The sequence below is a fragment of the Neolamprologus multifasciatus genome, chromosome 8, assembly GCF_963576455.1.
Source record: "Neolamprologus multifasciatus chromosome 8, fNeoMul1.2, whole genome shotgun sequence".
Classification (NCBI taxonomy): Eukaryota; Metazoa; Chordata; class Actinopteri; order Cichliformes; family Cichlidae; genus Neolamprologus; species Neolamprologus multifasciatus.
Genome location: NC_140446.1, coordinates 20,594,735 through 20,618,499, shown reverse-complemented (window position 1 = coordinate 20,618,499; position 23,765 = coordinate 20,594,735). Strand labels below are relative to the sequence as shown.

The 23,765-nt window shown below is 40.6% G+C and overlaps 1 protein-coding gene and 1 long non-coding RNA gene across 2 annotated transcripts; both read right to left on the bottom strand.

The window, feature by feature from the left end:
- Positions 1-256: 256 nt before the first annotated feature.
- Positions 257-22,998, bottom strand: ubald1a (UBA-like domain containing 1a). The gene is made up of 3 exons (XM_085170408.1): positions 22,515-22,998; positions 21,816-21,875; positions 257-2,635 (listed from the first exon to the last, which is right to left on the bottom strand). Exons 1-3 carry the CDS (start codon positions 22,620-22,622, stop codon positions 2,312-2,314), a joined length of 492 nt encoding a protein of 163 aa, XP_085026534.1. The 5' UTR covers positions 22,623-22,998; the 3' UTR covers positions 257-2,311.
- On the bottom strand, positions 6,725-21,766 carry LOC146513040 (uncharacterized). Its single transcript, XR_014875715.1, has 3 exons — positions 18,803-21,766; positions 8,787-14,935; positions 6,725-8,739 (listed from the first exon to the last, which is right to left on the bottom strand). It is a non-coding gene; the product is annotated as an uncharacterized LOC146513040 (long non-coding RNA).
- Positions 22,999-23,765: the final 767 nt, after the last annotated feature.

The window sequence follows — 23,765 nt, the reverse complement described above, 5'->3', positions numbered from 1 at the left end:
CGGCCATCTTTGATGACAGTAGATTTATCTGTGTTTGTGATTGGTCAAATGCTTCTAGTGCCTTCTAGTGCATAGCAACACACACTGAAAACCCTGGATTAACTTACTGAGTTGACGCCCAGCTTCCTCCGACCGCTTATCCTGATCACTGATGTTAGGCTAAGTAAATCCAGATATCCTGGTTATGCTTAATATTTAACAGGCGTCAGGTCCATTTCTCCCAGCTTTCATGCACACAAAAGTAAACCATCCCAAATAGGTTGACATACAATATTTATTTAGGTTCACAAAAATGATAAGTTAATTATCAGGTAGTCCACAAATATTGTGGGAATGATCTCATACAGTCATACAAGGGGCAGGGGGGAACATACATGAGAAACCATTTAGGAACAGGCCCACCCAGAAACGCTCTGATATTACCAAATAAAGTATGAAGCATGGAGAAAGGATGAACTTAAAAATTGGTTTAGTCTACGAAAAAAAAAGGAAGTTGGTTACTTTTTTTCATTATTATAGCCATTATTTTCCAAATGAGTTTTTTAGCCTTTAAAAACACAAGTCCCTCAGCTATTCAAAATATTTCTTCTTACTTATCTTTAATGAATGTAAAAAATAAACCGAAAAAAAAAAGGGGCGGACCCTGCATTTAATATATTGCCGTATATCAGGATCATCCCTGAAGTGTCCCCCTCAGCAGTATCAATGGACCGAAACTGGTCAAAACTAGAAACCTAAATATTGTAAAAAACCCTCCACAGTACAGTATCTGAGGGTATGTATATATATTTATATATACTGTATATCTCAAAGTAGTCTGTAGTGTCCCCATATTGCCCGTGGTGGGCTTCCTGACGCTGTCTCACACCCATTTCGTTTTCCTCCTCGCATCTAAGACCTTTGTCCAATTCTGCCTTTACAGCAAGACATCTATTGCATTTCAGTTACCTTTGGGAATCCCACCGTCACCTTTCCGTCCACCCCTCTCCCCGAAACATGTCTCGACCTCATGTATGTTTGCTACAAAAGATGTTACACATTATGAACACATCATGCAAAGTGGCAATTCGGTTTACAAAGATGGAGTAGTCATGTGTGTGTGTGTGTGTTTGTTTTAAATCTGTAGCCATTTTAGCTGCATTTGATTCAACCCCCCTCCCCCAAAAAAGAAAAGAAAGATCTACCTGAAATCCCACCCATTTCCGAAGCCACCTCTCCCTTTACCCATTAACAAAACATAACAATCAGCATTAGAAACGATATTAAACCATGATTTTTTTTCCTTGTGTACTAACCAGAATCTCCAGGAAAAAAAGGGAAAAACCCCAAAACAAAACAAATGTATACAGTGGACAGTTGGGCGTCTGAGTCCAGGTCTTAAATCTGTGTCTGGAAAAGCCATTGTAGCGAGGATCAGTGAGCATAAACCAGAGCGGCTGCTGCCTTTAAGAAGAAAACCTTTTAAAAACATGTCCTGCGGCAGCGGTGGCAACAGTTGGTTTAAGAAGAATCCCTGATTGGCTGAAAGGTGACCACCAGGTGAGGTAAGAGAAGTCCCACCTTCACGATGGGGATGATAGTATGGAGGTGTTTCCTCTAAAAGCCTAAAGTGTGTGTGTGTGTGTGTGTGTGTGTGTACATTTCTGATTACAAATTGAACATCTGCTCACATGCGTCCACGCTCACACTCAAGTGCGTGATGGTTTCTGAGTCAATCTAAAAAAACAAAACAACTGCATCGCACGTTCCCGTCTCCTCATGCAGCAAAGACTGTTGCGGAAACACAAACACCAGTGGCTGAAAAACACCGGCAGAAAAGATTTAAAAAAGAAGAAGAAGAAACTAAATGAAAAACTGATGTTTGCTGCCTCGAATGTCCTTGAACTGCACATAGATTCCTTGGGCGTGACGATTTTTTTTTTTCATTTCTCGTTTTTTAGTTCAATAATATTTCTTTTATCTATGCATTTACTTAGGAAAAACTAACAAAGATCTCAGTTGCTCTCTTATTACTATGTGTGCGTATCTTTTTTTATTCTTTTTTTTTTTCTGTATTGACGTTTGCATTGGTTTTCTCCTCTTCAAATTGTCCACGTTGAGTTTTTCTTGGTTTGCGTAGAATCTGTCTCTTTCAATATCATCAGTTTTTTTTTGTTTTGTTTTGTTTTTTGGGAGGTGGGGGGAAATCCCAAACCCACTTCTAGCCATTTACCCCCCTCCCCCCCTTCCCACATTCATTTCCCGTTTTCCTCCCCTCTCCCTCTCCAACATGGGAGTGTGGGGGGGCGGGCTCTTCAGTCCCATGCGGCCTTCATCTCTCTGCCTCCATTGCTACACTAGCCTTCTGCTCTGCGCCCGTATGCGGGTTCACTCCCGTCGGCCAGGCTGGGCAGGGCTGTGTGGGGGGCTGCCCCTGAGTCCAGAGTCCCTGTGGAGGCTGCGGCACATTAGGTACATTTGATGAGACCCCCCAGCCGCCAACCTGGTGGGGTGGAGGTGAGGTGGCCATGGCGGCGGCCATGGGGCTTCCGCCACTGCCGCTGTTGAAGCTCTCGGAGGCCTTCAGCCGGGAGAACATAGTCAACGCGTCAGGGAAGTTGGGGGGCGTCGCTGGTGTGTTGGCTGGGGTGCACATCTGAGGATGAAGAGGGAAAAAACACAACAACAATCAATGCAGGAGTCCAAAACAGGAGTACACACATCCTCACTGAGCTGTTGTGGTTTATTAATAAATGACATTTCAGGCAGAAACCAACTGGATGGGGGGGTGGGGCAGCAAACGATTTTTATTTATAAGGGTAACAGGTTAGAAAAAAAATAAAAAATAAAAATCACACTGCACTGCAGTACAATAATCTGTGAGACATCATGTTATTTGTGTAACTGACATTATCACTAAAAGGCTAAAGCAGGAATGATATATGTAGTTGCTGCACTGTGGTGTCAGTTTATATGTGAATTTTCACTGTTACTGAACTTTAATATCTCCATTTATTTCTTGTGCAGTCACTTATTTCCCAGCTCTCAGTTCCTCTGCATTTACTGCAAATCGGTAAACGTGGCATTCATTTGATTGGTGTCACACACAAAAAAACCCAGAAGTCATCAGTAACGTCACATTGTGCCTTCAGGTTTTATGATTTTCAAATTGGATTCCAGTGCATCAGTAACTGAATTGCAGGAGAATTTCAACACTGCTTTATCACCCTGTCATACTGCAAAAGTGTATAATAACTGTATAACGTATAACCAACTGCAAGCAAGGACAAACTGTCCTGGCATTAGTAGCAGACCTAAAAAGTTAATAAATCATTCAGTTAAACAGCAGATAATATATTATTGTAATACTGTTAGTTAACAGTTTTGATTATTTCAAGGCAACAGCCAGAGAAAGCACCACTCCAACCTCTCACGTGTAAATCTGTGCTTTTCTTCTTTGAAACACAACATCACTACTTTCTAATGTTCTACACTTAATGACTGAATATAGTAAAGAACAAAAAAACAAACAAACTGCAGTTTAGTCTGCTGAGAGAGTGACACAATTTGAGTTGTGACACTATAACTTTTATTTTATTATTAACACTACTTCCAGTGTTTCCACAAGTGTCTAATGATTTCTTCTACAAAACTCTGCCAAAGGAGGACCAGAGAGAGCCTTTCCCTTTCATATTATAACTGAGCTGAACTCGTGTACCCAGTTCGCTGTACACCAGTGCAGCTGTGGTGCAGAAAAATGTAGCTGCACATGCCAGTTATAGTTTAAAAAAATAATAAAAATAAGCCCTATTCCATAAATGTACATAAGAAGTGGCCTTTAACAGCACTTAAAGACAGTTATTCCTCCAAGAGAGACAGACTGTTTTACATAACTGAAAGGAAATTTAGGGGAATCCCAGCCACCCGCTGCTTCCTGCCGAGGGTCCTAATGATAACATAACGGCCTGCTGTTTAGGTCCACTTCCTGTTTCATCTCTAGAAGGGCCTCCAATTTGATTTTTGCTGATCTTGCTTTGTGGACACATACAAAAAAAGTATACAAGTGCACATGATGTTCTCATTTTGAACTCTGTGTTTATTACGTCATGATTCACAGTTCAAAATTATCGTTATTCATCTTATACCAGGCCCCAGTGCAGGCCTTTCAGTTCTTCCGCTGTCTGAAAAGAACAATCTCCATTTCCTTTTATGGCAACTTGCTTCTGATAGGTTGCCCCTCACAATCTAAAGGTTTAAACCAGGGGTCCCCAATCCCAGTCCACGAGGGCCGGTGTCCCTGCAAGTTTTAGATGCGTCCTTGATCCATCACAGTTGATTTGAATGGATAAATTACCTTCTCAACATGTCTTGAAGTTCTCCAGAGGCCTGGTAATGAACTAATCATATGATTCAGGTGTGTTGACCCAGGTGAGATCTAAAACCTGCAGGGACACCGGCCCTCGTGGACTGGGATTGGGGACCCCTGGTTTAAACAGTAGATTAGAGGGGTTACTGTGATCAGAGTGTGTGTCTGAGAAGACCATTTTAAGAATATCTTCTCTATCTGATGTCACACAGACTCAACAGGTGGGAAAAAAGTCAGAGCTTAGAGCAGACCTGAGCTTTTGGCTCACAGTAATCAGCATGCATATAACTAGGAGATTGGGTCTTTTTTAGTTATTGTTAATGTCTTAAAAGCTTTACTTAAATACCCCACTTGAACCTGTAAAAGCATTTACAGGTGCTAATATAAATTGTTTGCTACAATATACCTTTATATAAAAGACACCGAGTCTCCCTGACTTTATTATACTCCTGAGCTCTGACCCTCCTCTGTGTCAGCACTATTATTGTTTTAGTGACACAAGAGCTGTTTCAGTGGCCACCCAGAGTGTGCGCACACTCACACACACACTACACCCATGTGCCAACCAGCTTGCAGTTACCAGGCCATGTAAACAACATGTTTGGCAGATCAAAAATAGAAAGCCTTTATCATCCTCGCTAACGCAGCTTCTCGCGTATTGCTTCATGACCTGCTTCCTACTCACTGTCCCAGCCTAAGTTTATGACCGGAAAAACAACAACCTACTGTTCCTCGGGAGAAGCAGAGGTGGAGCCCTGTTTAGGCAAGAGCGTTGCCACCTAAAAATAAGAGCCAGGGCTGGGAGGGCAGGGCGAGCATCTGCTTGACTAAATAACCCTAAATCATCGTGCCTGAACAATGGAAGAAAACAGCTTGGCAACACAGAGGAGCGGCGTTATATAACACCGAAATTATTTAAGTATGACTGAGCTGGGATGGGCATCTCGAGGAAAATTACTGTTTGATATATGCTAGGAACTGACCACTCTTCAACTTAACCAGCTTTATAAAAACATCTTTCGTTCCCTTTTTCATTCTTCATGGTGTTACTGGAACTTTGAATACAAACTTCCAGTTTTCCCATAAACATCCTACAAGCCTTTCCCCCCCCCCTTAACACTTACAATCAAAATATCCAACATTTTTGGCTCTTTCATATTTAACTGGAAGTTGTTTTAGAAGTTTCCCAGAATGTAGAGTCACAGGCTCCATGAATCAGCTATGAGGAATAACAGCTGCAGTGACACATGGATATCGGACAAAACAAAAATGTTCACAAGACAAAGGTGGGGAAAAAAATGTTTTCCTTGCTGATGACCAGATCTCAGGGCAACTTGTGGTATCTAATCAGCCCTGAGCTCCACCACCCAGGATGTGCAGACTGTGACACATAGTCTTGGCACACAAACAGCCATCATAGGGAAAAGTAAAAGAAAACAGTGACAGGAACACCATTATTCCCCTTGGGACTGTAATCAAACCACCTTGCCCCCTAAAAGTGCTGTGGCTTGCAGGTTAGTCCTGCGAACGTGCAGGTTCCAGGCCGGGACGGGCCAACCTGAGCATGAGGTTCTCTGAGAGGCAAACCGTGAAAGGTGAGCGCGTCCACTGTGCCGACAGGAAACGCTGGCTCATGTCTCTGAGGCCGCTTCCTGCAGTAAAGAGACACCCTGGAATGCTGAAGTGACCTCTGTGATCCTTCCTGTGCTGCCGGGATTTCTTAAGCCTCACGGTGAGCGTGTGAACTCAGGTAAAAAACAATGCCTCCTTTTCCTTCCTTTCAGGAATGAAAAATGAGGATTAAAATGCTGACACGTGACCTTTGCGCTTGTCTGCTGAGACCTTTGCAACTGACTCACTCATCCATAAACACACACATAAGCAGGTACAAATATACACCTGCAGTTAGCAATGCGGCAATACATTTCACCGGCTATAAACAGAAAGCCTCAAACATCGCGCGTCGTCCTTGCACGAGACCTTGGACAGAGCCGGGGACATAGACGATATCGACCCACAGGCATGGGGATCTGCTTCAAAATCACAGCAGCTGTCTTCTCTGCCAGGATGTCTCAGTTTGGATCTGATGGATTATTAAACACCTTCACACTTACAAAAGCTTCAGCAGCGCCCAGACCTGTCAGTGTCGCTACTGCTACAGTGGAACACACAATCACCCATCTATATACACACACAGAAGTCTTCCATACCAAATTTGGGATATACCATATGATATTAGCACAGCTAGGCTTTGTTTTGTCTCCAACAACACAACAAGTGTTATGCTTTATGTGTAGAGCATTAGAGTGGGGAGAAAAAAGAAAACATCAGACCTGCCACCTGCAGAGGTAAACTCTCACACATCCTACAGAGATTAAAGGCATGGCTCGGGTGAAGCGTACTGAGGCAACAGGTTAATGTGTGTTTTCTCTTCATGTGTATTAAGTAGCAGATTAACTCAAGGACAGACTAACACTGCAAGACTGCTGAGACCGGAGTCTTCAGGCCAGGGTTCAAATCCAGCTGGTCCTTGAACAAGCAACGGGCACATACTTAAGTAAGCATAAGTTAAAAATTCAACAAAAGGTGAATAAATGTAACTAAAAAAATCCATACACCTCTGATTGCCATTAATATGGTTATAAACTGATCTATACAACCTTTTAGGCCTTTTGACCTGTGGCTCATATGACATACATCTGCAGAGATCCCATTAAATGGAATTTTTTCCTTCTTACTGTTGCCAAATGCAATCGAGTCATCGGATTGTTGGATTTTCTCTGTGTTATTGTAGGGTCTTAACTTACAAACTTAAATACCTTGTGATAGGTGATTGTTGTTGCGGTTTGGCAGTATATAAACAAAACTAAACTGAATCAAATAACTGTTTTTCTCTTGTTAGAGATACAAAAAAACTAAACTAAACTAAAAAAAACAACCCCTATCTATGGATGAATGAAATCTCTTGGTAAGTTCCACAATAGCAAAGGTGGCAGATGATAAGGTAATGGTAAATAAAATCTTATAATTTATAATTATAATTTTATGCATTTCTTTGCATTTCTTGGCGATTATTAAAATGAAAGTTAATTAAGATGAGATGCAAGTATAATTGCACAGGTTAACACAGTCACCTGACATTAAAAGAAAAAAAAAAATCCCTGGTTTGAAACTGTGACGAAACACAACCCAGCGTACTCCCAGTGCCAGTTCCAAGCCCGGATAAACAGGAGCGTTCCATCATAAAGGGCATCCAGTGCCAAATCAAATGTGTGGATCAGTTCTTGCACTAAACCCTTGGAAAATAAGGGAGCGGCCGAAAGTGTCTTTTCTTTGTGAAGGAGCTGCTTGCACATGTGCAAACAGCTTGCACAGTTGCTCTTGTGCTTTTCAGGCAACAGTCATTGTACAACAATTTAACATTTAAGTGAGACCGCACAGGGGGTGCGTGTTGTCATACACATGTTGACATAAAATGTGTCTGCATGGGAGGTTTGCAGTTGTGTCATGCGCATTTAAGTAAAGTAGGATGGGAATCATGCGAGTATTCGAATAGCTCAGTTAGGGATAGTAATACTTATTTGATATCTAAGAATATGAGATACTTAACTTAGTTCTATGAGGTAAACTTGCTAAGATAAGTGAAACTACTTGAATGGGTTAACAAGCTAGGGGGGGAAAAAAATCAGTAACCCAAAATAAAAAGAGTAAAATACTAGCTTATATTCCTGCAAGTCGAATCTGTTCAGACAGCCAATGTTTCGAAACAGAAGCACATGTTACTGCTGCATTAAAGCGACAACCTTCGAGACAGCAGACTGTGTGTATAAGTGAAAGTAGCAGCATAAGAAGTGCTACAGCACAGAGGTTTGGCTATTGGTAGCAGATATACAGATGGAGAGACGGGGAGGAATAACAGACAGCGAGAAGCCGTTTGTGTTCAAAACAGAGCCAACAGAAAGAGGTTGCCATGGGGACGGTTGTTATGAGGAAGCAGTACAGATCTCCCGTTGATGGGACGGGACTGAGGCAGACTGTGGTCACAGCAGCCCGGCCTCGTCCACTCTCGCTCTCTTCAAGACCGTTTGAGGAGAAACGTATGGCTTACTGGCAGCGACCGCTCGAAAGACGCCTGGGCTGAGCCTGCGCTGGAGCTACGTAAACCTCCTCATTTTGTGCATGTGTGTGTCCACAAACACAGATGAGCTGAAGTTATTTCCAGTCTAACCAAAGACATTCCTCAGAAATATCAAGTGTGTGCGTGAGTGCCATGCAGGCAGGCTGAAAGCTAGGACATGCTTATCCTCTTTCAAAGCTGTGCTCAGGGTCTGGTTACATTTTGCAAGTGGCGACCCTAACCGACCACCTCCATGTAACCTCCATGTAACATTAACCTTTTACACTTACACACACACACACACACACACACACAGACACACACACACACAGACACACAGAGCCCCTTTTCAGCCTCTCTGGATTTTTCCACCCAGCTGACTGATTTTAAGCCAAATTCTGCAACGGATGAAACGTCATCCGTTTGTTTCCATTAATCTAACCGAGGCAAACAAACACTCCTTTGATGAGACAATGTCTCATATTCATGTACAGCAAATAATACTCGTCTATTTCCTTCAAACATGAACACACACGTACAGAGACATTTAAACATGGAAGAAACCAAATTAAAGCTTGCGCAAACACACCGCCCGACAGCACCACATGACATGTAATCCTAGTTTCTTTTTCTCCATGGTTTTCCACTGAAGTGAATATTAGTGTAAGTCTATGACATATCCGTTTTCTCTCACCTCTTTTTCTCTCACTTCCTTCTTCCCGTCTCCCTTCTGTCTACGACCTGTTGGATGCACTTCACGCATTCTATGTCAGCTCTCGCAGCAAATTTAACTGTGAGATCTGAGAGACACACGAATAGTGAGAGCTGACGTGCAAATCCTCTGCTCAAATCCTCTTTGCCGTATATATGTGAACGCACAGTTCTAACCTAAAAACAAATTACTTCTGAGTGCATCACGTCCAAAAATGAGTTTTTAAAATCAGCTTTTTATTTCAGATAACTTCTTGCATTTTTAGATAATTAGGATTTATGAATGTATCTGTTGCACATTAATACTTACAGCAAGTGTTCAGTTTCATAGTCAAAAAATGTTATATCACGTCAAGTCTGAGGGCTATTTTGAAAGCTGACAACCTTATCTTAATGAGGGCAGTGAAGTGGATTGATTCCTATGGCACAGCCTAAACTGTACCCTCTGAAAGGGTGAGAAGCTCAGACAGTTGGAGTTAGCTTGAAGTGGAGTCACTGCTCCTTTGTAGCATGAAAAGAAGTCAAATTAAGTGATTCAGACATCTACTTGTAATGGCTCCTGGGAGTGGGAGGGGGCACTAGGGTAGACTGGAGACTCGATCTCCAGCCAGTCTCTTTTTGCAAGCCACACTGAGCTGAAAGGCGGTGTAGCGCTGGTTCACGTGTGGCTGCACCAAGGAAAACAGCACAAGGACTTCCATCTCCAGCTACAGTCTAAGATGGTGGAGTTCATCTGCATGCTGAGAAACTCAATGGAGAGACAGCTCACTCCACTAAAGTGTAATTTAGCTGTCACCAAGTTTTTTGGCTTAAACTTGCAGAGGAGCACCTTAAACTGTATTGCTTGTCAATTCATTTAACAATGCACACATGCATGTCTGCATACTGTACTGTAATAGCAGCTAATCTTTAGGAAACACCGAGTCAAAATATATCTACATCATTGACACAAAGGTACGCTAAATTTAACTTCCTTTACAAATGATCCCAAAGGATTCCTTGGATCATTTTGGCATTCCTTTCCTTACGACAGGCTATTCCTGCATGCGCCTATCAGACTCATGTTTAGGAGCATCTTATTCAGGGTCCATGGGTTTGGCTGTTTGTCTTCAAACAATGCCATTATAAAAAAGGTGCTTAGCCTTAATTCAACTGTTTCACAGCTTCCAGTTACAGATCTTAAATGGGCTCTTCTGGATCTGCAGAAAAGAAAACAGCAGGATGTGCATGAGTGCTCTAAGGCGCTGGATGTGTGGGAAGATGTGCGATTCCCAGCAACACCAGGTCAGGACTAGTCTTAGGTTTATTTACATTACACAAGTTTGGAGAAGTGTGTATGCTTTGTGAAACATTCGCTTTAATTGTATTGTGTTTGTTTGGACTTGTAAGGGGGAAAAAATGCCGCTTTAAACTACACAGATCTGTGTCCGTTCGTGAGGAACACTGCAGCAGTGTGAGAGACCGCGCACACTACTGCAAAAGAGGATGGATATTAATCTCTGACATGAAGTATTTATAACTTGAAAGCCAAGAACAACAACATGACATGAAATGCCTCCTTAATTTATTAAACTGCTGGCAGAGTGTGGAGACTGGGAGCTGGAATTAGAGTTGACTATAGCATGCTTTTAAAACACGGGGCAACCTCAACATGATGACAGTTTAACAAAAGTATGTCCAATTTAAAACAAAAAACAACAACAACAACAGCAAAAATAAAAAAATAAAATAAAATCACTGTTTTAAGTTCATTTAATTACTGATGTTCGACACCAGATTTACTTGTAATTTGACATCGCAAACCACAAACACAAACAGATGGATCAACATAAATCTTGAAGAGAAATTATAGAGAGGAAGAAATGGCTAAAAGGCTAATGGCAGCAGGAGGAGCTCTGGCAAGACAAAGCTGAAACAAAATGGAAAGGAGGGCAGACAGAAAAAAGCAGAAAACGCTGAATAGCCCATTGCTGCATTAAGAGTACATGATTCTGCCTGCCTGCCTTTTAAATGTTTAAATAGGGAGTGTTCTTATGTGTGAGCCATTACTGTTTTTTGTTTTAAAGCTGCAGCTCAGTAGTTAGGTCCCAGTGCAGTTATTATGAAGAAGAAAAACGAATAAACGGGCATTTCATTTTAAAATCAGCTTCTTCTGGTTCTGATGCTAAATCAGTAAATATAAAATAGCTGCTTTGTTCATGTTTGTAGAAATGCTAATGAGGATTTTATGTTAATTGAAAAGCCGTGTGATTAAAACTGCTATTTAACAAACATGCAGGCTGCCTGTTTAAACAGAGGATGTGACCATTTAGAAACAATAGTCTTATGAAACCAAGGACAGCACAAAAACTGTTTGCTTGTCACACCTGACACATTTATAATACTCCTACAAATGCTTCTCAAAGCATGCTCGGACTTCAGGTATCGCTTGCATGTAGTGGAGAAACTCCAAACAACTGGATTTCCCTTCATCCGTTTGCAAACATCCTCTCCAAACTCAAAGAAACTGTAGATTCTTTTAGTATTCGAGGTCTGACATCATATCGACACTATCGCAGTAAACTAAACCAGGCGAGGCAGCTTCTCTAAGTTTTTATCATCCCAGCGCACAGCTTACCAACAATGAGGTGACAGTTGGGGTTTCTGGGAGTGGCTGGATGTCAGATCTGGCCGTTTTTTTGCTGAACTAAATAAAGGAAGCAAAACAGGTGCCGCTGAACGTTTCAAGTGACCATCGCCTCCCCTCAGTTTCTAGCAGCTGAGTCCCGCTGACTCTTTGAACATATGCATGTGAGCTAATACTGTACACACACTTGCACAGAGCTCTGTCTGGAATGTGCTCCAGAGAAATTCCGTTGATCATTAGCTCGGATGTTCTGTTTTGGTGTGCATGTGTTATGACGCTGTTAAATAAGGAAGGAGAATGAGAAAGAGAAACAAAGAAGTGAGAAGCAATGAAAGTCAGATAACAGCAACAGAACTACAAATACGGGAGAACTGGGAGTGTGACCAGCTGCACACACTGTGCCCCTCACAACAGGCTAACAATAGGTGTTCAGTGGAACTCATATCTAGAAAAAGGAGTTTGGCAAGGAAACAATTAGGCCAAAGGTCATCGTGACAGAGAACCAATCACAGGTGCACTTGGATTCAGCCTGCCTAAAAGACACCCTGCTTAAAGCTGTGCATACTCAGATACATCACAATTAGCTTTTGTTTTACCTCAAAAACACACACATATCAGATCTTTGTTATCAGTATTGATGCAAACCAATAACGCCAACTACAAGTGTAAAAAAGACATTATCAGTATGCTGAAGTTAAAAGCCTTTGTACATATTAAGACACAAAAAATGCTCAAATGTTTAAAGTGTTGGCTCCATACAAAACGCAAAGAGTATCTTCCATCCAAAATTCCTGTTCACAATACTACCAATCTGTTTTATCCTAAAAAAATATAATGCATTAAATTATTGCAAATCAAGTATCATCAAAATTTGTTAACTTTTCAATTAAATCCAAGACTATTAGCTAGCAAAAGAGATCAGTGACTGGTGATGAGTTAAAGGTCAGGAATGCGAGTCGGGAAAGCAGGAAAGGGATGGATATGGCCCGGACAGAACCCCGCTGGAATAGCAGGACTAAGTACCAGCAATACATGGCTGAGAATCAGCTGACCGCAGCCTGATTGCAGTGCTGCAGCCACCTGAGCAAAACAGGGCAGACACAATGTGGCAACACTGCCTTCATTCAACACACAAGGGTGCTATGTGCTGCTTGTGTTTTCTGAGCCATATGCCTAACTCCTGTGCGTGCGTGCGTGTGTGTGTGTGTGCGTGTGCGCATGCGTACGTACCCTGTGACTCTTAGAAACAGTGAAACCCAATCTAACTCGACCGCTCATAAACACATCTGGTCCTCACAACCATCCCACATGGATTCCCATTCCCTGAGTCCCTTGAGCCAAAGTTCCTGTGTGTTTGGGTGTGTGTAGCTGCATGCATGCCTTTCTGTGTGTGTTTGTGGGTCTGTGTGTGTGGTAAGGGTTCTGGGAAGTTGTTCTCCTGGAAACATGCAGGGCAACATGCTGGAGCATGCAGAGCACAGGCCAAGCCTCTTCTGATGTGGTTAGGTGCTTGGCATGGCTATGTGACACACACACACACACACACCCAGGCACAGATGCATGCACATGCGTTAACAACATTAGCAGATCTAGACACGATTAACTCTGCAATCTGAGACACTGATGCATGCACACCCATGGGATTACATAGCATGAACACATGACATCACAAAACGCTGTGAGAAAACAAACTGGATTTAAAATTAATGCACTTCTGTAAGTAATGTCTGTAACAGGACAGAGGACACTCTGTTTTGATTGTGACGGAGACACAAAGCAGCTTTGTGTTAACTCTGTTATTGTATCTTCCACCCAAATACCTGGCATTGCCATGCCATTTCCTCATTTCAGCCCAAAGCTAAACACCCAACGTTGCTCGTTTTCATTCATTCCTCACTGGCATTAAAGAGACAGTCCAAGCATCCTTGATTAACTATGGTTAGCCTTTTCTGACGAGCGGAAACAGGTTGAGAAACTGAGAGGGAGAGAAATGGGAGCAGACAGTCGTCCATGTTGTCACATAGTGATTTATGGAGGTAATTATACCTCTGCTCTTCTGCATGAGCACACCGCACACTTCTCAGGAATTAGCTCTTACATGGATGAGGAAAAGTTGGGATTTCGAGAAAAAAAAAAAATCTTGTTTTTAAAGCCACACCCGGACACAGAAAACCCACTGTTTGTAGTTACAAAAAAACCCCACCTCAAACACACAATCACACACAGAACCCTCCTCCTTTCTCCTGCTGAGTGTTCATATTGCTGGGAAACAGCCTTTAAACAACCTCACGCCTACTTTTATCACTGCCTAGCAGTGCTCTAGACTGTTTTTCTACATCACTGCACGCAGCCAGTCTGCGCTGAACGTTGCCCTTCATAAAATCGGTTCCATCCACCTCATGCGTGATGCTTGCAACAAAAGGCAACAATAAAAATGTGATCATTCAAACTATATAGCACATTGTTTTGGACTGCATCGTGTTGCCAGTATGTAGACCAGGACGAGTTGGTCTTAGGAGCAGAATTATTCAAAGGCCTTTAAAATCATGTTTTGAAGGTTACTTTCTGTTTGTATTTAACCATTACACTCAGAAACAATCGGAAAGAGACAAGGCCCGATCCACAGGACATGAACAAGGGACAGTCACAAAGAACGTGACTTTAGATGTGTTCAAAAGGGAAAAGGGAGGGTGAAATATTTCCTGAGGAACATTTTTTTTTTTTTTTTTTTTTTATCCTGACCTACTAAGTCAACGTGCTTTTTAACACCACAGCCCTGACTTCATTCAATAGGACCTCAGTAGACTTCCTTTACAGCAGTGAGTGACAAAAAAACATACTCATTTAAACCAGACTCTGTGGCTTAGTTAGTTTGCGCTGGGCTTAGTCACATGATGGGGGTCACATGTGGAAGTCATCCTGTTGGGCTACTTCCTCATCTGTGGTCACATGAGTATTCATTCACTTTATTGTGGCTGTATGTGTGTTTGTGCATGCCCTACATTGAGAAATATTAATCATGGAAAACAGTGATACTAGTGTGAACACACAGCATCAGTGTTTGCCCTACAAAGACACACAAAGAACCACATTGAGACGGGGAGTTACACCGTCTAGACAACATTAACCCTCTGGCCTTGTTAAAAATCACTACCCTTTCAGCTTGTTCGTGGCCAAAAATGGCCACCCCTTGTTTACGTTTACAAAATGCTATAAAATTCATATATATTAAGAAAAATTCCCACTTTTTTTGACATGATTTTTTAGATTAGTACCAGTGCTGTTCATGAAAATCAAAATTTCATTCAAATTCATAATTTTAACCCTTTAAATACCAGTTAGATCACATAATCCTAGGAACTCATAAATGGAAAAAATCACAAAACCCCAATTTTTTTCCAAATAAAACATGCCATCTGATTTACTTTCTAACCATGATGGAGGTTAGATGCATAGCAATAATTAACAGTATCAATGACTTTTATACATCTTTGTTTTTTTGTGCAGTGACAGAAAAACATAAAAACTTCCTCTCAGCTTGTTCGTGGCCAAAAATGGCCACCCCTTGTTTACGTTTACAAAATGCTATAAAATTCATATATATTAAGAAAAATTCCCACTTTTTTTGACATGATTTTTTAGATTAGTACCAGTGCTGTTCATGAAAATCAAAATTTCATTCAAATTCATAATTTTAACCCTTTAAATACCAGTTAGATCACATAATCCTAGGAACTCATAAATGGAAAAAATCACAAAACCCCAATTTTTTTCCAAATAAAACATGCCATCTGATTTACTTTCTAACCATGATGGAGGTTAGATGCATAGCAATAATTAACAGTATCAATGACTTTTATACATCTTTGTTTTTTTGTGCAGTGACAGAAAAACATAAAAACTTCCTCTCAGCTTGTTCGTGGCCAAAAATGGCCACCCCCTGTTTACATTTACAAAATGCTATAAAATTCATATATATTAAGAAAAATTTCCACTTTTTTTGACATGATTTTTTAGATTAGTACCAGTGCTGTTCATCAAGACCAAAATTTCATTCAAATTCATAATTTTAACCCTTTAAATACCAGTTAAATCAAATAATCCTAGGAACTCATAAATGGAAAAAATCACAAAACCCCAATTTTTTTCCAAATAAAACATGCCATCTGATTTACTTTCTAACCATGATGGAGGTTAGATGCATAGCAATAATTAACAGTATCAATGACTTTTATACATCTTTGTTTTTTTGTGCAGTGACAGAAAAACATAAAAACTTCCTCTCAGCTTGTTCGTGGCCAAAAATGGCCACCCCCTGTTTACATTTACAAAATGCTATAAAATTCATATATATTAAGAAAAATTTCCACTTTTTTTGACATGATTTTTTAGATTAGTACCAGTGCTGTTCATCAAGACCAAAATTTCATTCAAATTCATAATTTTAACCCTTTAAATACCAGTTAAATCAAATAATCCTAGGAACTCATAAATGGAAAAAAATCACAAAACCCCAATTTTTTTCCAAATAAAACATGCCATCTGATTTACTTTCTAACCATGGTGGAGGTTAGATGTATAACAATAATTAAAAGTATCAATGAGTTTTATGCATCTTTGTTTTTTTGTGCAGTGACAGAAAAACATAAAAACTTCCAAAAATGGCCACCCCCTGTTTACATTTACAAAATGCTATAAAATTCATATATATTAAGAAAAAGTTCCCCTTTTTTTGACATGATTTTTTTAGATTAGTATCAGCGCTGTTCATCAAGACCAAAATTTAATTCAAATCCTGACTTTTAACCCTTTAAATCACAGTTAAATTACATAATTTTAATGATTTACAAAGGGATAAAAGCATAAAATCCCCATTTTTTTCCTAAATAATACATGCAAACTGATTTATTTTCTAACCATGATGGAGGTTAGATGCATAGCAATAATTAAAAGTATCAATGAGTTTTATGTATCTTTGGTTTTTTGTGCAGTGACAGAAAAAAAAAAAAAAAATCCCTCTAATTTTGTTCGTGGCCAAAAATGGCCACCCATGTTTACGTTTTCAAAATACTATAAAATTCATATATATTAAAACATTTTTCTACTTTCATTGAGTTGATGTTTTAGATTAGTATCAGTGCTGTTCATCAAGACCAAAATTTAATTCAAATCCAGACTTTTAACCCTTTAAATACCAGTTAAATTACATAATTTTAATGATTTACAAAGGGATAAAGGGATAAAGGGATAAAAGCATAAAATCCCCATTTTTTTCCTAAATAATACATGCAAACTGATTTATTTTCTAACCATGATGGAGGTTAGATGCATAGCAATAATTAAAAGTATCAATGAGTTTTATGTATCTTTGGTTTTTTGTGCTGTGACAGAAAAACAAAAAAAAACTCTCATTTTGTTCGTGGCCAAAAATGGCCACCCATGTTTACGTTTTCAAAATACTATAAAATTCATATATATTAAAACATTTTTCTACTTTCATTGACTTGATGTTTTAGATTAGTATCAGTGCTGTTCATCAAGACCAAAATTTAATTCAAATCCAGACTTTTAACCCTTTAAATACCAGTTAAATTACATAATTTTAATGATTTACAAAGGGATAAAGGGATAAAGGGATAAAAGCATAAAATCCCCATTTTTTTCCTAAATAATACATGCAAACTGATTTATTTTCTAACCATGATGGAGGTTAGATGCATAGCAATAATTAAAAGTATCAATGAGTTTTATGTATCTTTGGTTTTTTGTGCTGTGACAGAAAAACAAAAAATCCCTCTCATTTTGTTCGTGGCCAAAAATGGCCACCCATGTTTACGTTTTCAAAATACTATAAAATTCATATATATTAAAACATTTTTCTACTTTCATTGACTTGATTTTTTAAATTAGCACCAGTCCTAGTCATGAAAACCAAAATATAATTCAAATTTAGATATTATACGCTTTGAACTGGGTGTGGTTCCCAATCAGCCAGAGTTCACACCCAGTTTCACACCTTGGCTCAGGCGATTAGAGGATCATCAGGGGGTCCCTTTGTCCCTCTTGGGGTGGGGGGGACACTCCCACCTTCTTGCCATATTGCCAGAATAAATGGTCTGGAAGCTGTTAGGTTGACTTACAGCAGTAGCAACGTCTGCACCTGCATAAACTCCAGGACACGTTTACAAACAGTGTTTGTTGTTGTTTGCGCTGCAGCTGCAGGTTTGAACTGTGCAAAATGTCCTGTGATTGGGGTTTTTTTTGTTTTTGTTTTTGTTTCTAGAGTTAATATTTTGGGTATGGTCTCTTTTTATGAAAAATACAAGAGTAAAAGTGCTTTTCACATGTGCTTCAAAGCTAAGTTTGACTGGGAACCTCAAAGCTCAATATCCTGCATCCACAGGAATTCACTGCAGCCTATGTAATGTTTGATGCGTCATTATTTATTCCAGTCTATCTTGCAAATACATGTTTGTGCTGCAATGTCATGCACAAACACAAACTATCAGATCCTTAAGACCAAACCTATGTCAAAATTGTTTCATTATATTGGTCCATTGGAGTGTGGTAACCCATCAACCCCACCTAGTGGAAACCAAGAATATTACATGAAATTGCTTGCTTGGCAGAAAATGGGCCAAGGATGTCATGTGGTAGAAAAAATGAAAAACTACAATTTTCATGTGTTGAGTTTAGAATGAAAGCAATTTTACCTAAATTGCATGCTATAGTACTGCCAGTAACAAGGAATCAAAAAAGGTGGTTATAATGGGTTTCAATTGGCCAAAAATGGCCACGATCAGTAAAACAGGAACAAATTGGTGTATAGTGAATATTATTGACATTATTAAGTTGAAATGTTGAAAATTAAAAGATTTTTAAAAAATGCACACCTTTGGAAAGTTTCATTCCATTTGCATTAACAGAACAAAAATGGTTGAAAACCGAATAAAGAAAGTGGCCAAAAATGGCCAGATAGAGACCAGAGGGTTAATCAGAAAACATGATGACTGAATTGATGATGAGGTTTTCGCAGACTTGCTCATGTACATTTTCCCCATGAAATCATTTGTTTTGTTTTGTTCAAACAAATGACCAATCGTTTTCTGTTAATTACAGTCCTGAGACAAGACAATGAAAAGGGTGAGGATTTACTGACCGCCGATGTGGCAGATTTTTAACAGGACAAACGATAAAGTAAATGAGAAATAGCTCAAAATTTTAAACCTTCAATTAATTTTTATAAAATCCCAGGAAAAATAAGCTCAGAACGGCTCTTAAATACATAAAACGGGCAGAGGTGCTACAGAATTTGCATAATATTTGATATGAGGAATTAGCATCAAAACAGCCCGCAGCAACAGACGTACAACCCAGAAAACACACGTTCCAAGTGTGAATGAAAAGAAACGATATGTTGTTGTAGGGCTGCTGTAAAGAGGATGGTTATAAAACAGGAAATACACAATCATTTCTAGAACTGTTGTGTGTTGGATCTGTAAAAAGCCAACATAGTGAGCCGTGCAGACTGAGCACCAGGAGCACTTGCTACGTTCAATGTGAAAGGGTCCATTTTGGGTTAGTGCAAGCATTGCATCCTGCAGGAATGTAATGTGGTTGCAGTGTTTGTATGTACAGAGAAAAAATCTGGGAGTAGACTGGAGGAGGTTACACAAAACACAGAGCAGATTAGGCTGTGATTAGGCCATGTGAAGTAGGTGCAAGCTTTGATGACTTCATTCAAAAACACAAAAATGAATGGACAATCTGGTGCAGATAGCATCCACATGTGGTTGTGGACTCTGTGAGTCATGCAGCAATGTATGTAGAAACAAACGGGAGGTAAATGCATGTCTGTGCAGAAATTGCAGCTCTTTAACATGATACACCAACACCCAGGCCCTCCTGTGAGTCAGTAAAAGAAAATTATAATGACAAGAGCTTTAGCCAACTCCTCCAGCATTCACAGCATTACATAAGATTGTACTGGTGAGTGGACCCAGTAACCCCACTATTTGATATGGGCTATAACCCTCTGACAGAACGCACAAATGATTCATTACCAAAGCGCAGATAAACAAAAATCAGGCTCAAGCTAGCTTATAAATCCTTATCGGCCAGCACTTTGTTTAGAGATAAAATGCATGTTCTTAAACAACAGCACTTTTGAACTCGAGGTGATTTCAATTTCAGGACGCCAAATTTAGATAGGAACATGATTCGCCAAACCTTACTGTGGCTCACACATTGTCTTTGGGACTTTAACCCCCCCCTCAAAAAACAAACAACCCCCAAACAAAAACCCACAATGGCACAAATCAGTTCACCGAATGGCATCTGTAAACTAACTGATCTATGTGGCGTCCTAATGTTGCTCCGCTGCCAACAAACCCATGCCTGTGCGTGGGTTAAAGGCTTCAGTTTGTATTGTGACACAAAAAAACGACCGTATTTAAAACACAAATCTGGCTGAAGAGAGACAGCATGGCAGAGAGAGTGTGTGCTGGAGTTAGGAGTGAGAGCAAAGTGGATTAGGTGTGTATACCAACGAACGCTGTGGCACGATAAGCTGCAGCAAGGTTGGACACGCTGCCCTGCTGTAGTACTGTTGTGACTCACACAAAAACACCCACACTTGTGCATGCACAAAATACAAATCTGTGTATGAAAAAAGTGTGCGAGCGCAAATAGATATACAAAAGGAAAAAAAGAGGAACGTGAACCTGTGATTATGCAAGATCACATCCATAACAATAACACAATAGACACACACACACACAGGTGAGCCGCATTCTGACTTTCCTCATCCGGTCTCTGCAGCATGCTCAGCTCCCATTTGGCACACAGCACAGGGCAGCTCTTGGCAAAGTGTTTACTCGCAAATTAAAGTGAGACATTTCATGAGCTAAATGGAAGCCTGAGATGCTCTTATTGAGTGATCAGATGATAAAGGAGGCCTGTCGTGCTCTCTTACAAAAATGCTGATTTACTTAAAAACAAAAAGAAGAAAAAAGACTGCGCTCAGTGTGAACACTTACCACCCAAAAGCATAGAAATGCACAGGAGCGCACACTAAAACACAATGCAATAAAAAAAATATCAAATCCTCTTTTTTTCTTTTATCCCTCCTCCAGATACTTGAGGCTAAAACGATCAGCAGTTTAATGACTTTGAGAGAATGCGAAAACATAATGGCGGACAATTTTGTCCAAAATAAATAAAATAAAAACAACACTCTCACGTCTACGTCAGGCTCTTCCAGCTGCCATGCACTGCAGCTGAAAACAAAGGCATGTGTGCTGCCAAAGTGCACTGCTGCAAAGAGCCCAAATACTGCTCATGTTTCATAATATTCAACCCCTGTGTGTGTGTGTGCGTGCGTCTGTGTATACAGAGTCTCCTACAGCACAAACGCCTTCCTGTTAACTGTGCTCTGATTCGTCTCCCCCGTAACGTGCACTGTGTTGGAGGGGGGGGAGCAGCTACAACGCAATGAGACAAAAACGGGTGAATTACTGACGGCAAATGCAGCAGCAGCACGAGGGTCTATTTGAGAGAGGCAGCTGTCTTCCTGGAAAGAGGTTTTTTTTTTCCTCTTCTCGCTTACTCAGAAACAGAGGCCCTTCCTTCCGTTATGCAGCCCAGCTAATACAATGAAAAATGAGGTGTTTTTTTAATCCAACATTCTTCCTCCTTTGTGTACACACACAATCTCTCTTCCTCTCTCTCTTCTGCTTTGTGAGTGTAGCTGCTGCATGCCTGCTAGTGTGTTTATTTCTGGAAGCTCACAACATGGCCGACATGTGCTTTGTTATTGTTAGTACAACATCATATCTCTAGGCCTATAAGGGCTGTTCCCCTGCCCCCATCCCACCCAAAACAAGCAGAGCAGGTAGCCTTAAAGAGACACCAGCCTAAACAACATTCTGTGTCTAAAGAGAAGAAGGAAGGGTATGTATTAAGAAGAACTAGATTGTCATCAACCCCCTCCTCCTCTTCATCCTCCTCACACTCACCATTTGATGATGATGGCCATATGGAATATTTGTTTCTTGAAAAAAGGCACTGAGGGCAGTCTAAAACGAAACACAGAAAACAAATGACATTTTTTAACTGGCAGCCAGAAGCAAGAAACACAGCTACCGGGCAATTTCTGCTGTAATGCGCGTTTTTATGACACAATACAACGAGCGTGTTGTGAAGAGAAAAAATAAAAGTACAGCTTGATCTATGGCCGACTGAGCGCAGACTATAATGTACCAAAGTAGTCCTTTGTAGGCTAGTCGATACAACACGGCGGTCATCTTTATTGCGTAATAGTACTCTAGCCTCGCCTGTTCACTGCTGTCATGTATCGGATTATAGTATTTAATCTAGAGTGAGGTCTAATTGGATAGCTGTACTGCGTTACTGTGTACTCTCAACGGATTTACTTCAGCTAAAGCACAGATAGCTCTACTTTAAATACAGCCAAAGTTATAGCATGAAAGTAGCCACATTAAAAAAGAGGGAGGGGGTAACACTAACGCTTTGTTTAGTGTTAAAAAGCTTAAAAGACATAAAAATTAAAAAATAAATAAATGTGGATAAGGGTATGCAGACACGCTTAAATGAAAGCTAGCAGTGGGTGAGACGTAAACATTAGCCGTGTGGCTGCTAACGTTAAGCCGCTCGAGCTTTATTTTCTTTTCTGGCTCCCCCCCACACTCCTTTACCTCGAACTGCCAATGTGCCGCTTGCAAAAGCTGCTTCGCTTGGTCTGCCGCACAACCCGCCGTCAGGACGAACTGGTTAATCATGACTTGATGTTTGAGTTCATCCATTTTCGACGAAGCCCGTGTCCTACTCGCGGCGGCTGGCTCTGAAGCAGACTTTCGACCGTTTTTTCCTCTTTCTTCACTCGAGTTGTATTCCGTTCCCTCTGCCTCAGTCGTCCACCATTACAGCCGGTTGAGCAAACACAAATATTTACTGTAGGAGCGGTAGTGGAAGGAACCAGACGTGATTGACAAAAGCACGCAGCCAATCACGTGAGAGCACCGCCGGTGGGACTTGTATGCCGCAAGGGAAGGGTCTCGTTTCGGCGTGTGTTTATCCGGCTGCTTCCGGTTAATTTTGACACCTACGTGCACATTAAACGAAAACAGTTCACATTTGTAAAAAGGTTTGAAAACACGGCACACCCACAGTGTCAAATTCGCCGCGAACGGGGGTTAACCTCACACCGCAGGAATCTCAGAAAGGGTTTGTTTTGGACTACAAATCCCGTGAGCACGCGCTTTGTTTGTAAAGCTCCAGAAGGCGAGGCTTTTGTGAATGACGGCCGCTCTCGTCCAATTCCCAGGCTCGCTGTGTCGCTACCTCGCCAAATATGGTAAACAAATCCACCATCGCCAATTACATCGCTCCGAGTTAAATTAGGGACAGCCGACAGCCGTGGGTGAATAGCGTCGTGTCTGCTCTGGGCAGTTTCTCACAAAACTACCTCTCACTTTTGTGTGTTTGTGTGTGTGTGTCATATCAGTGCCGCAGCATATCAGTGCGGACTGCGGCGGTACTACAGCCTTTCGCATCCTCATTTGTCCTTTGTTGAAATAACAGTCTCTGTTTACATTGATGGGTTGCAGGGCAAATCCCCCTTTTTTCCCTTTCACTTGCCCAAGGACTTGCCAACAGGTTAGTTAATCGGTAGCATGTCATTTTTTTAGTAAACAGGACACTGTGTTTTGTTTTTTAAATCCACATGTAGTTATTCAGTAGTTACACGTTACCACAATAATGAAGGTATAATTTCAAATCTCCAAACAAATGAAATTAATATGAAATAATGTGAGACCGCAGTCGAGTCCTGGTTTCGGTGACAATGAATAAACAATAGATTATTAGGGTAGTTACACTGGGCCAATTAACTGACTGGAAACACTCCCGTCTGGTTTGCGCTCAGCATTTAAGTCAAAGGCAATAAA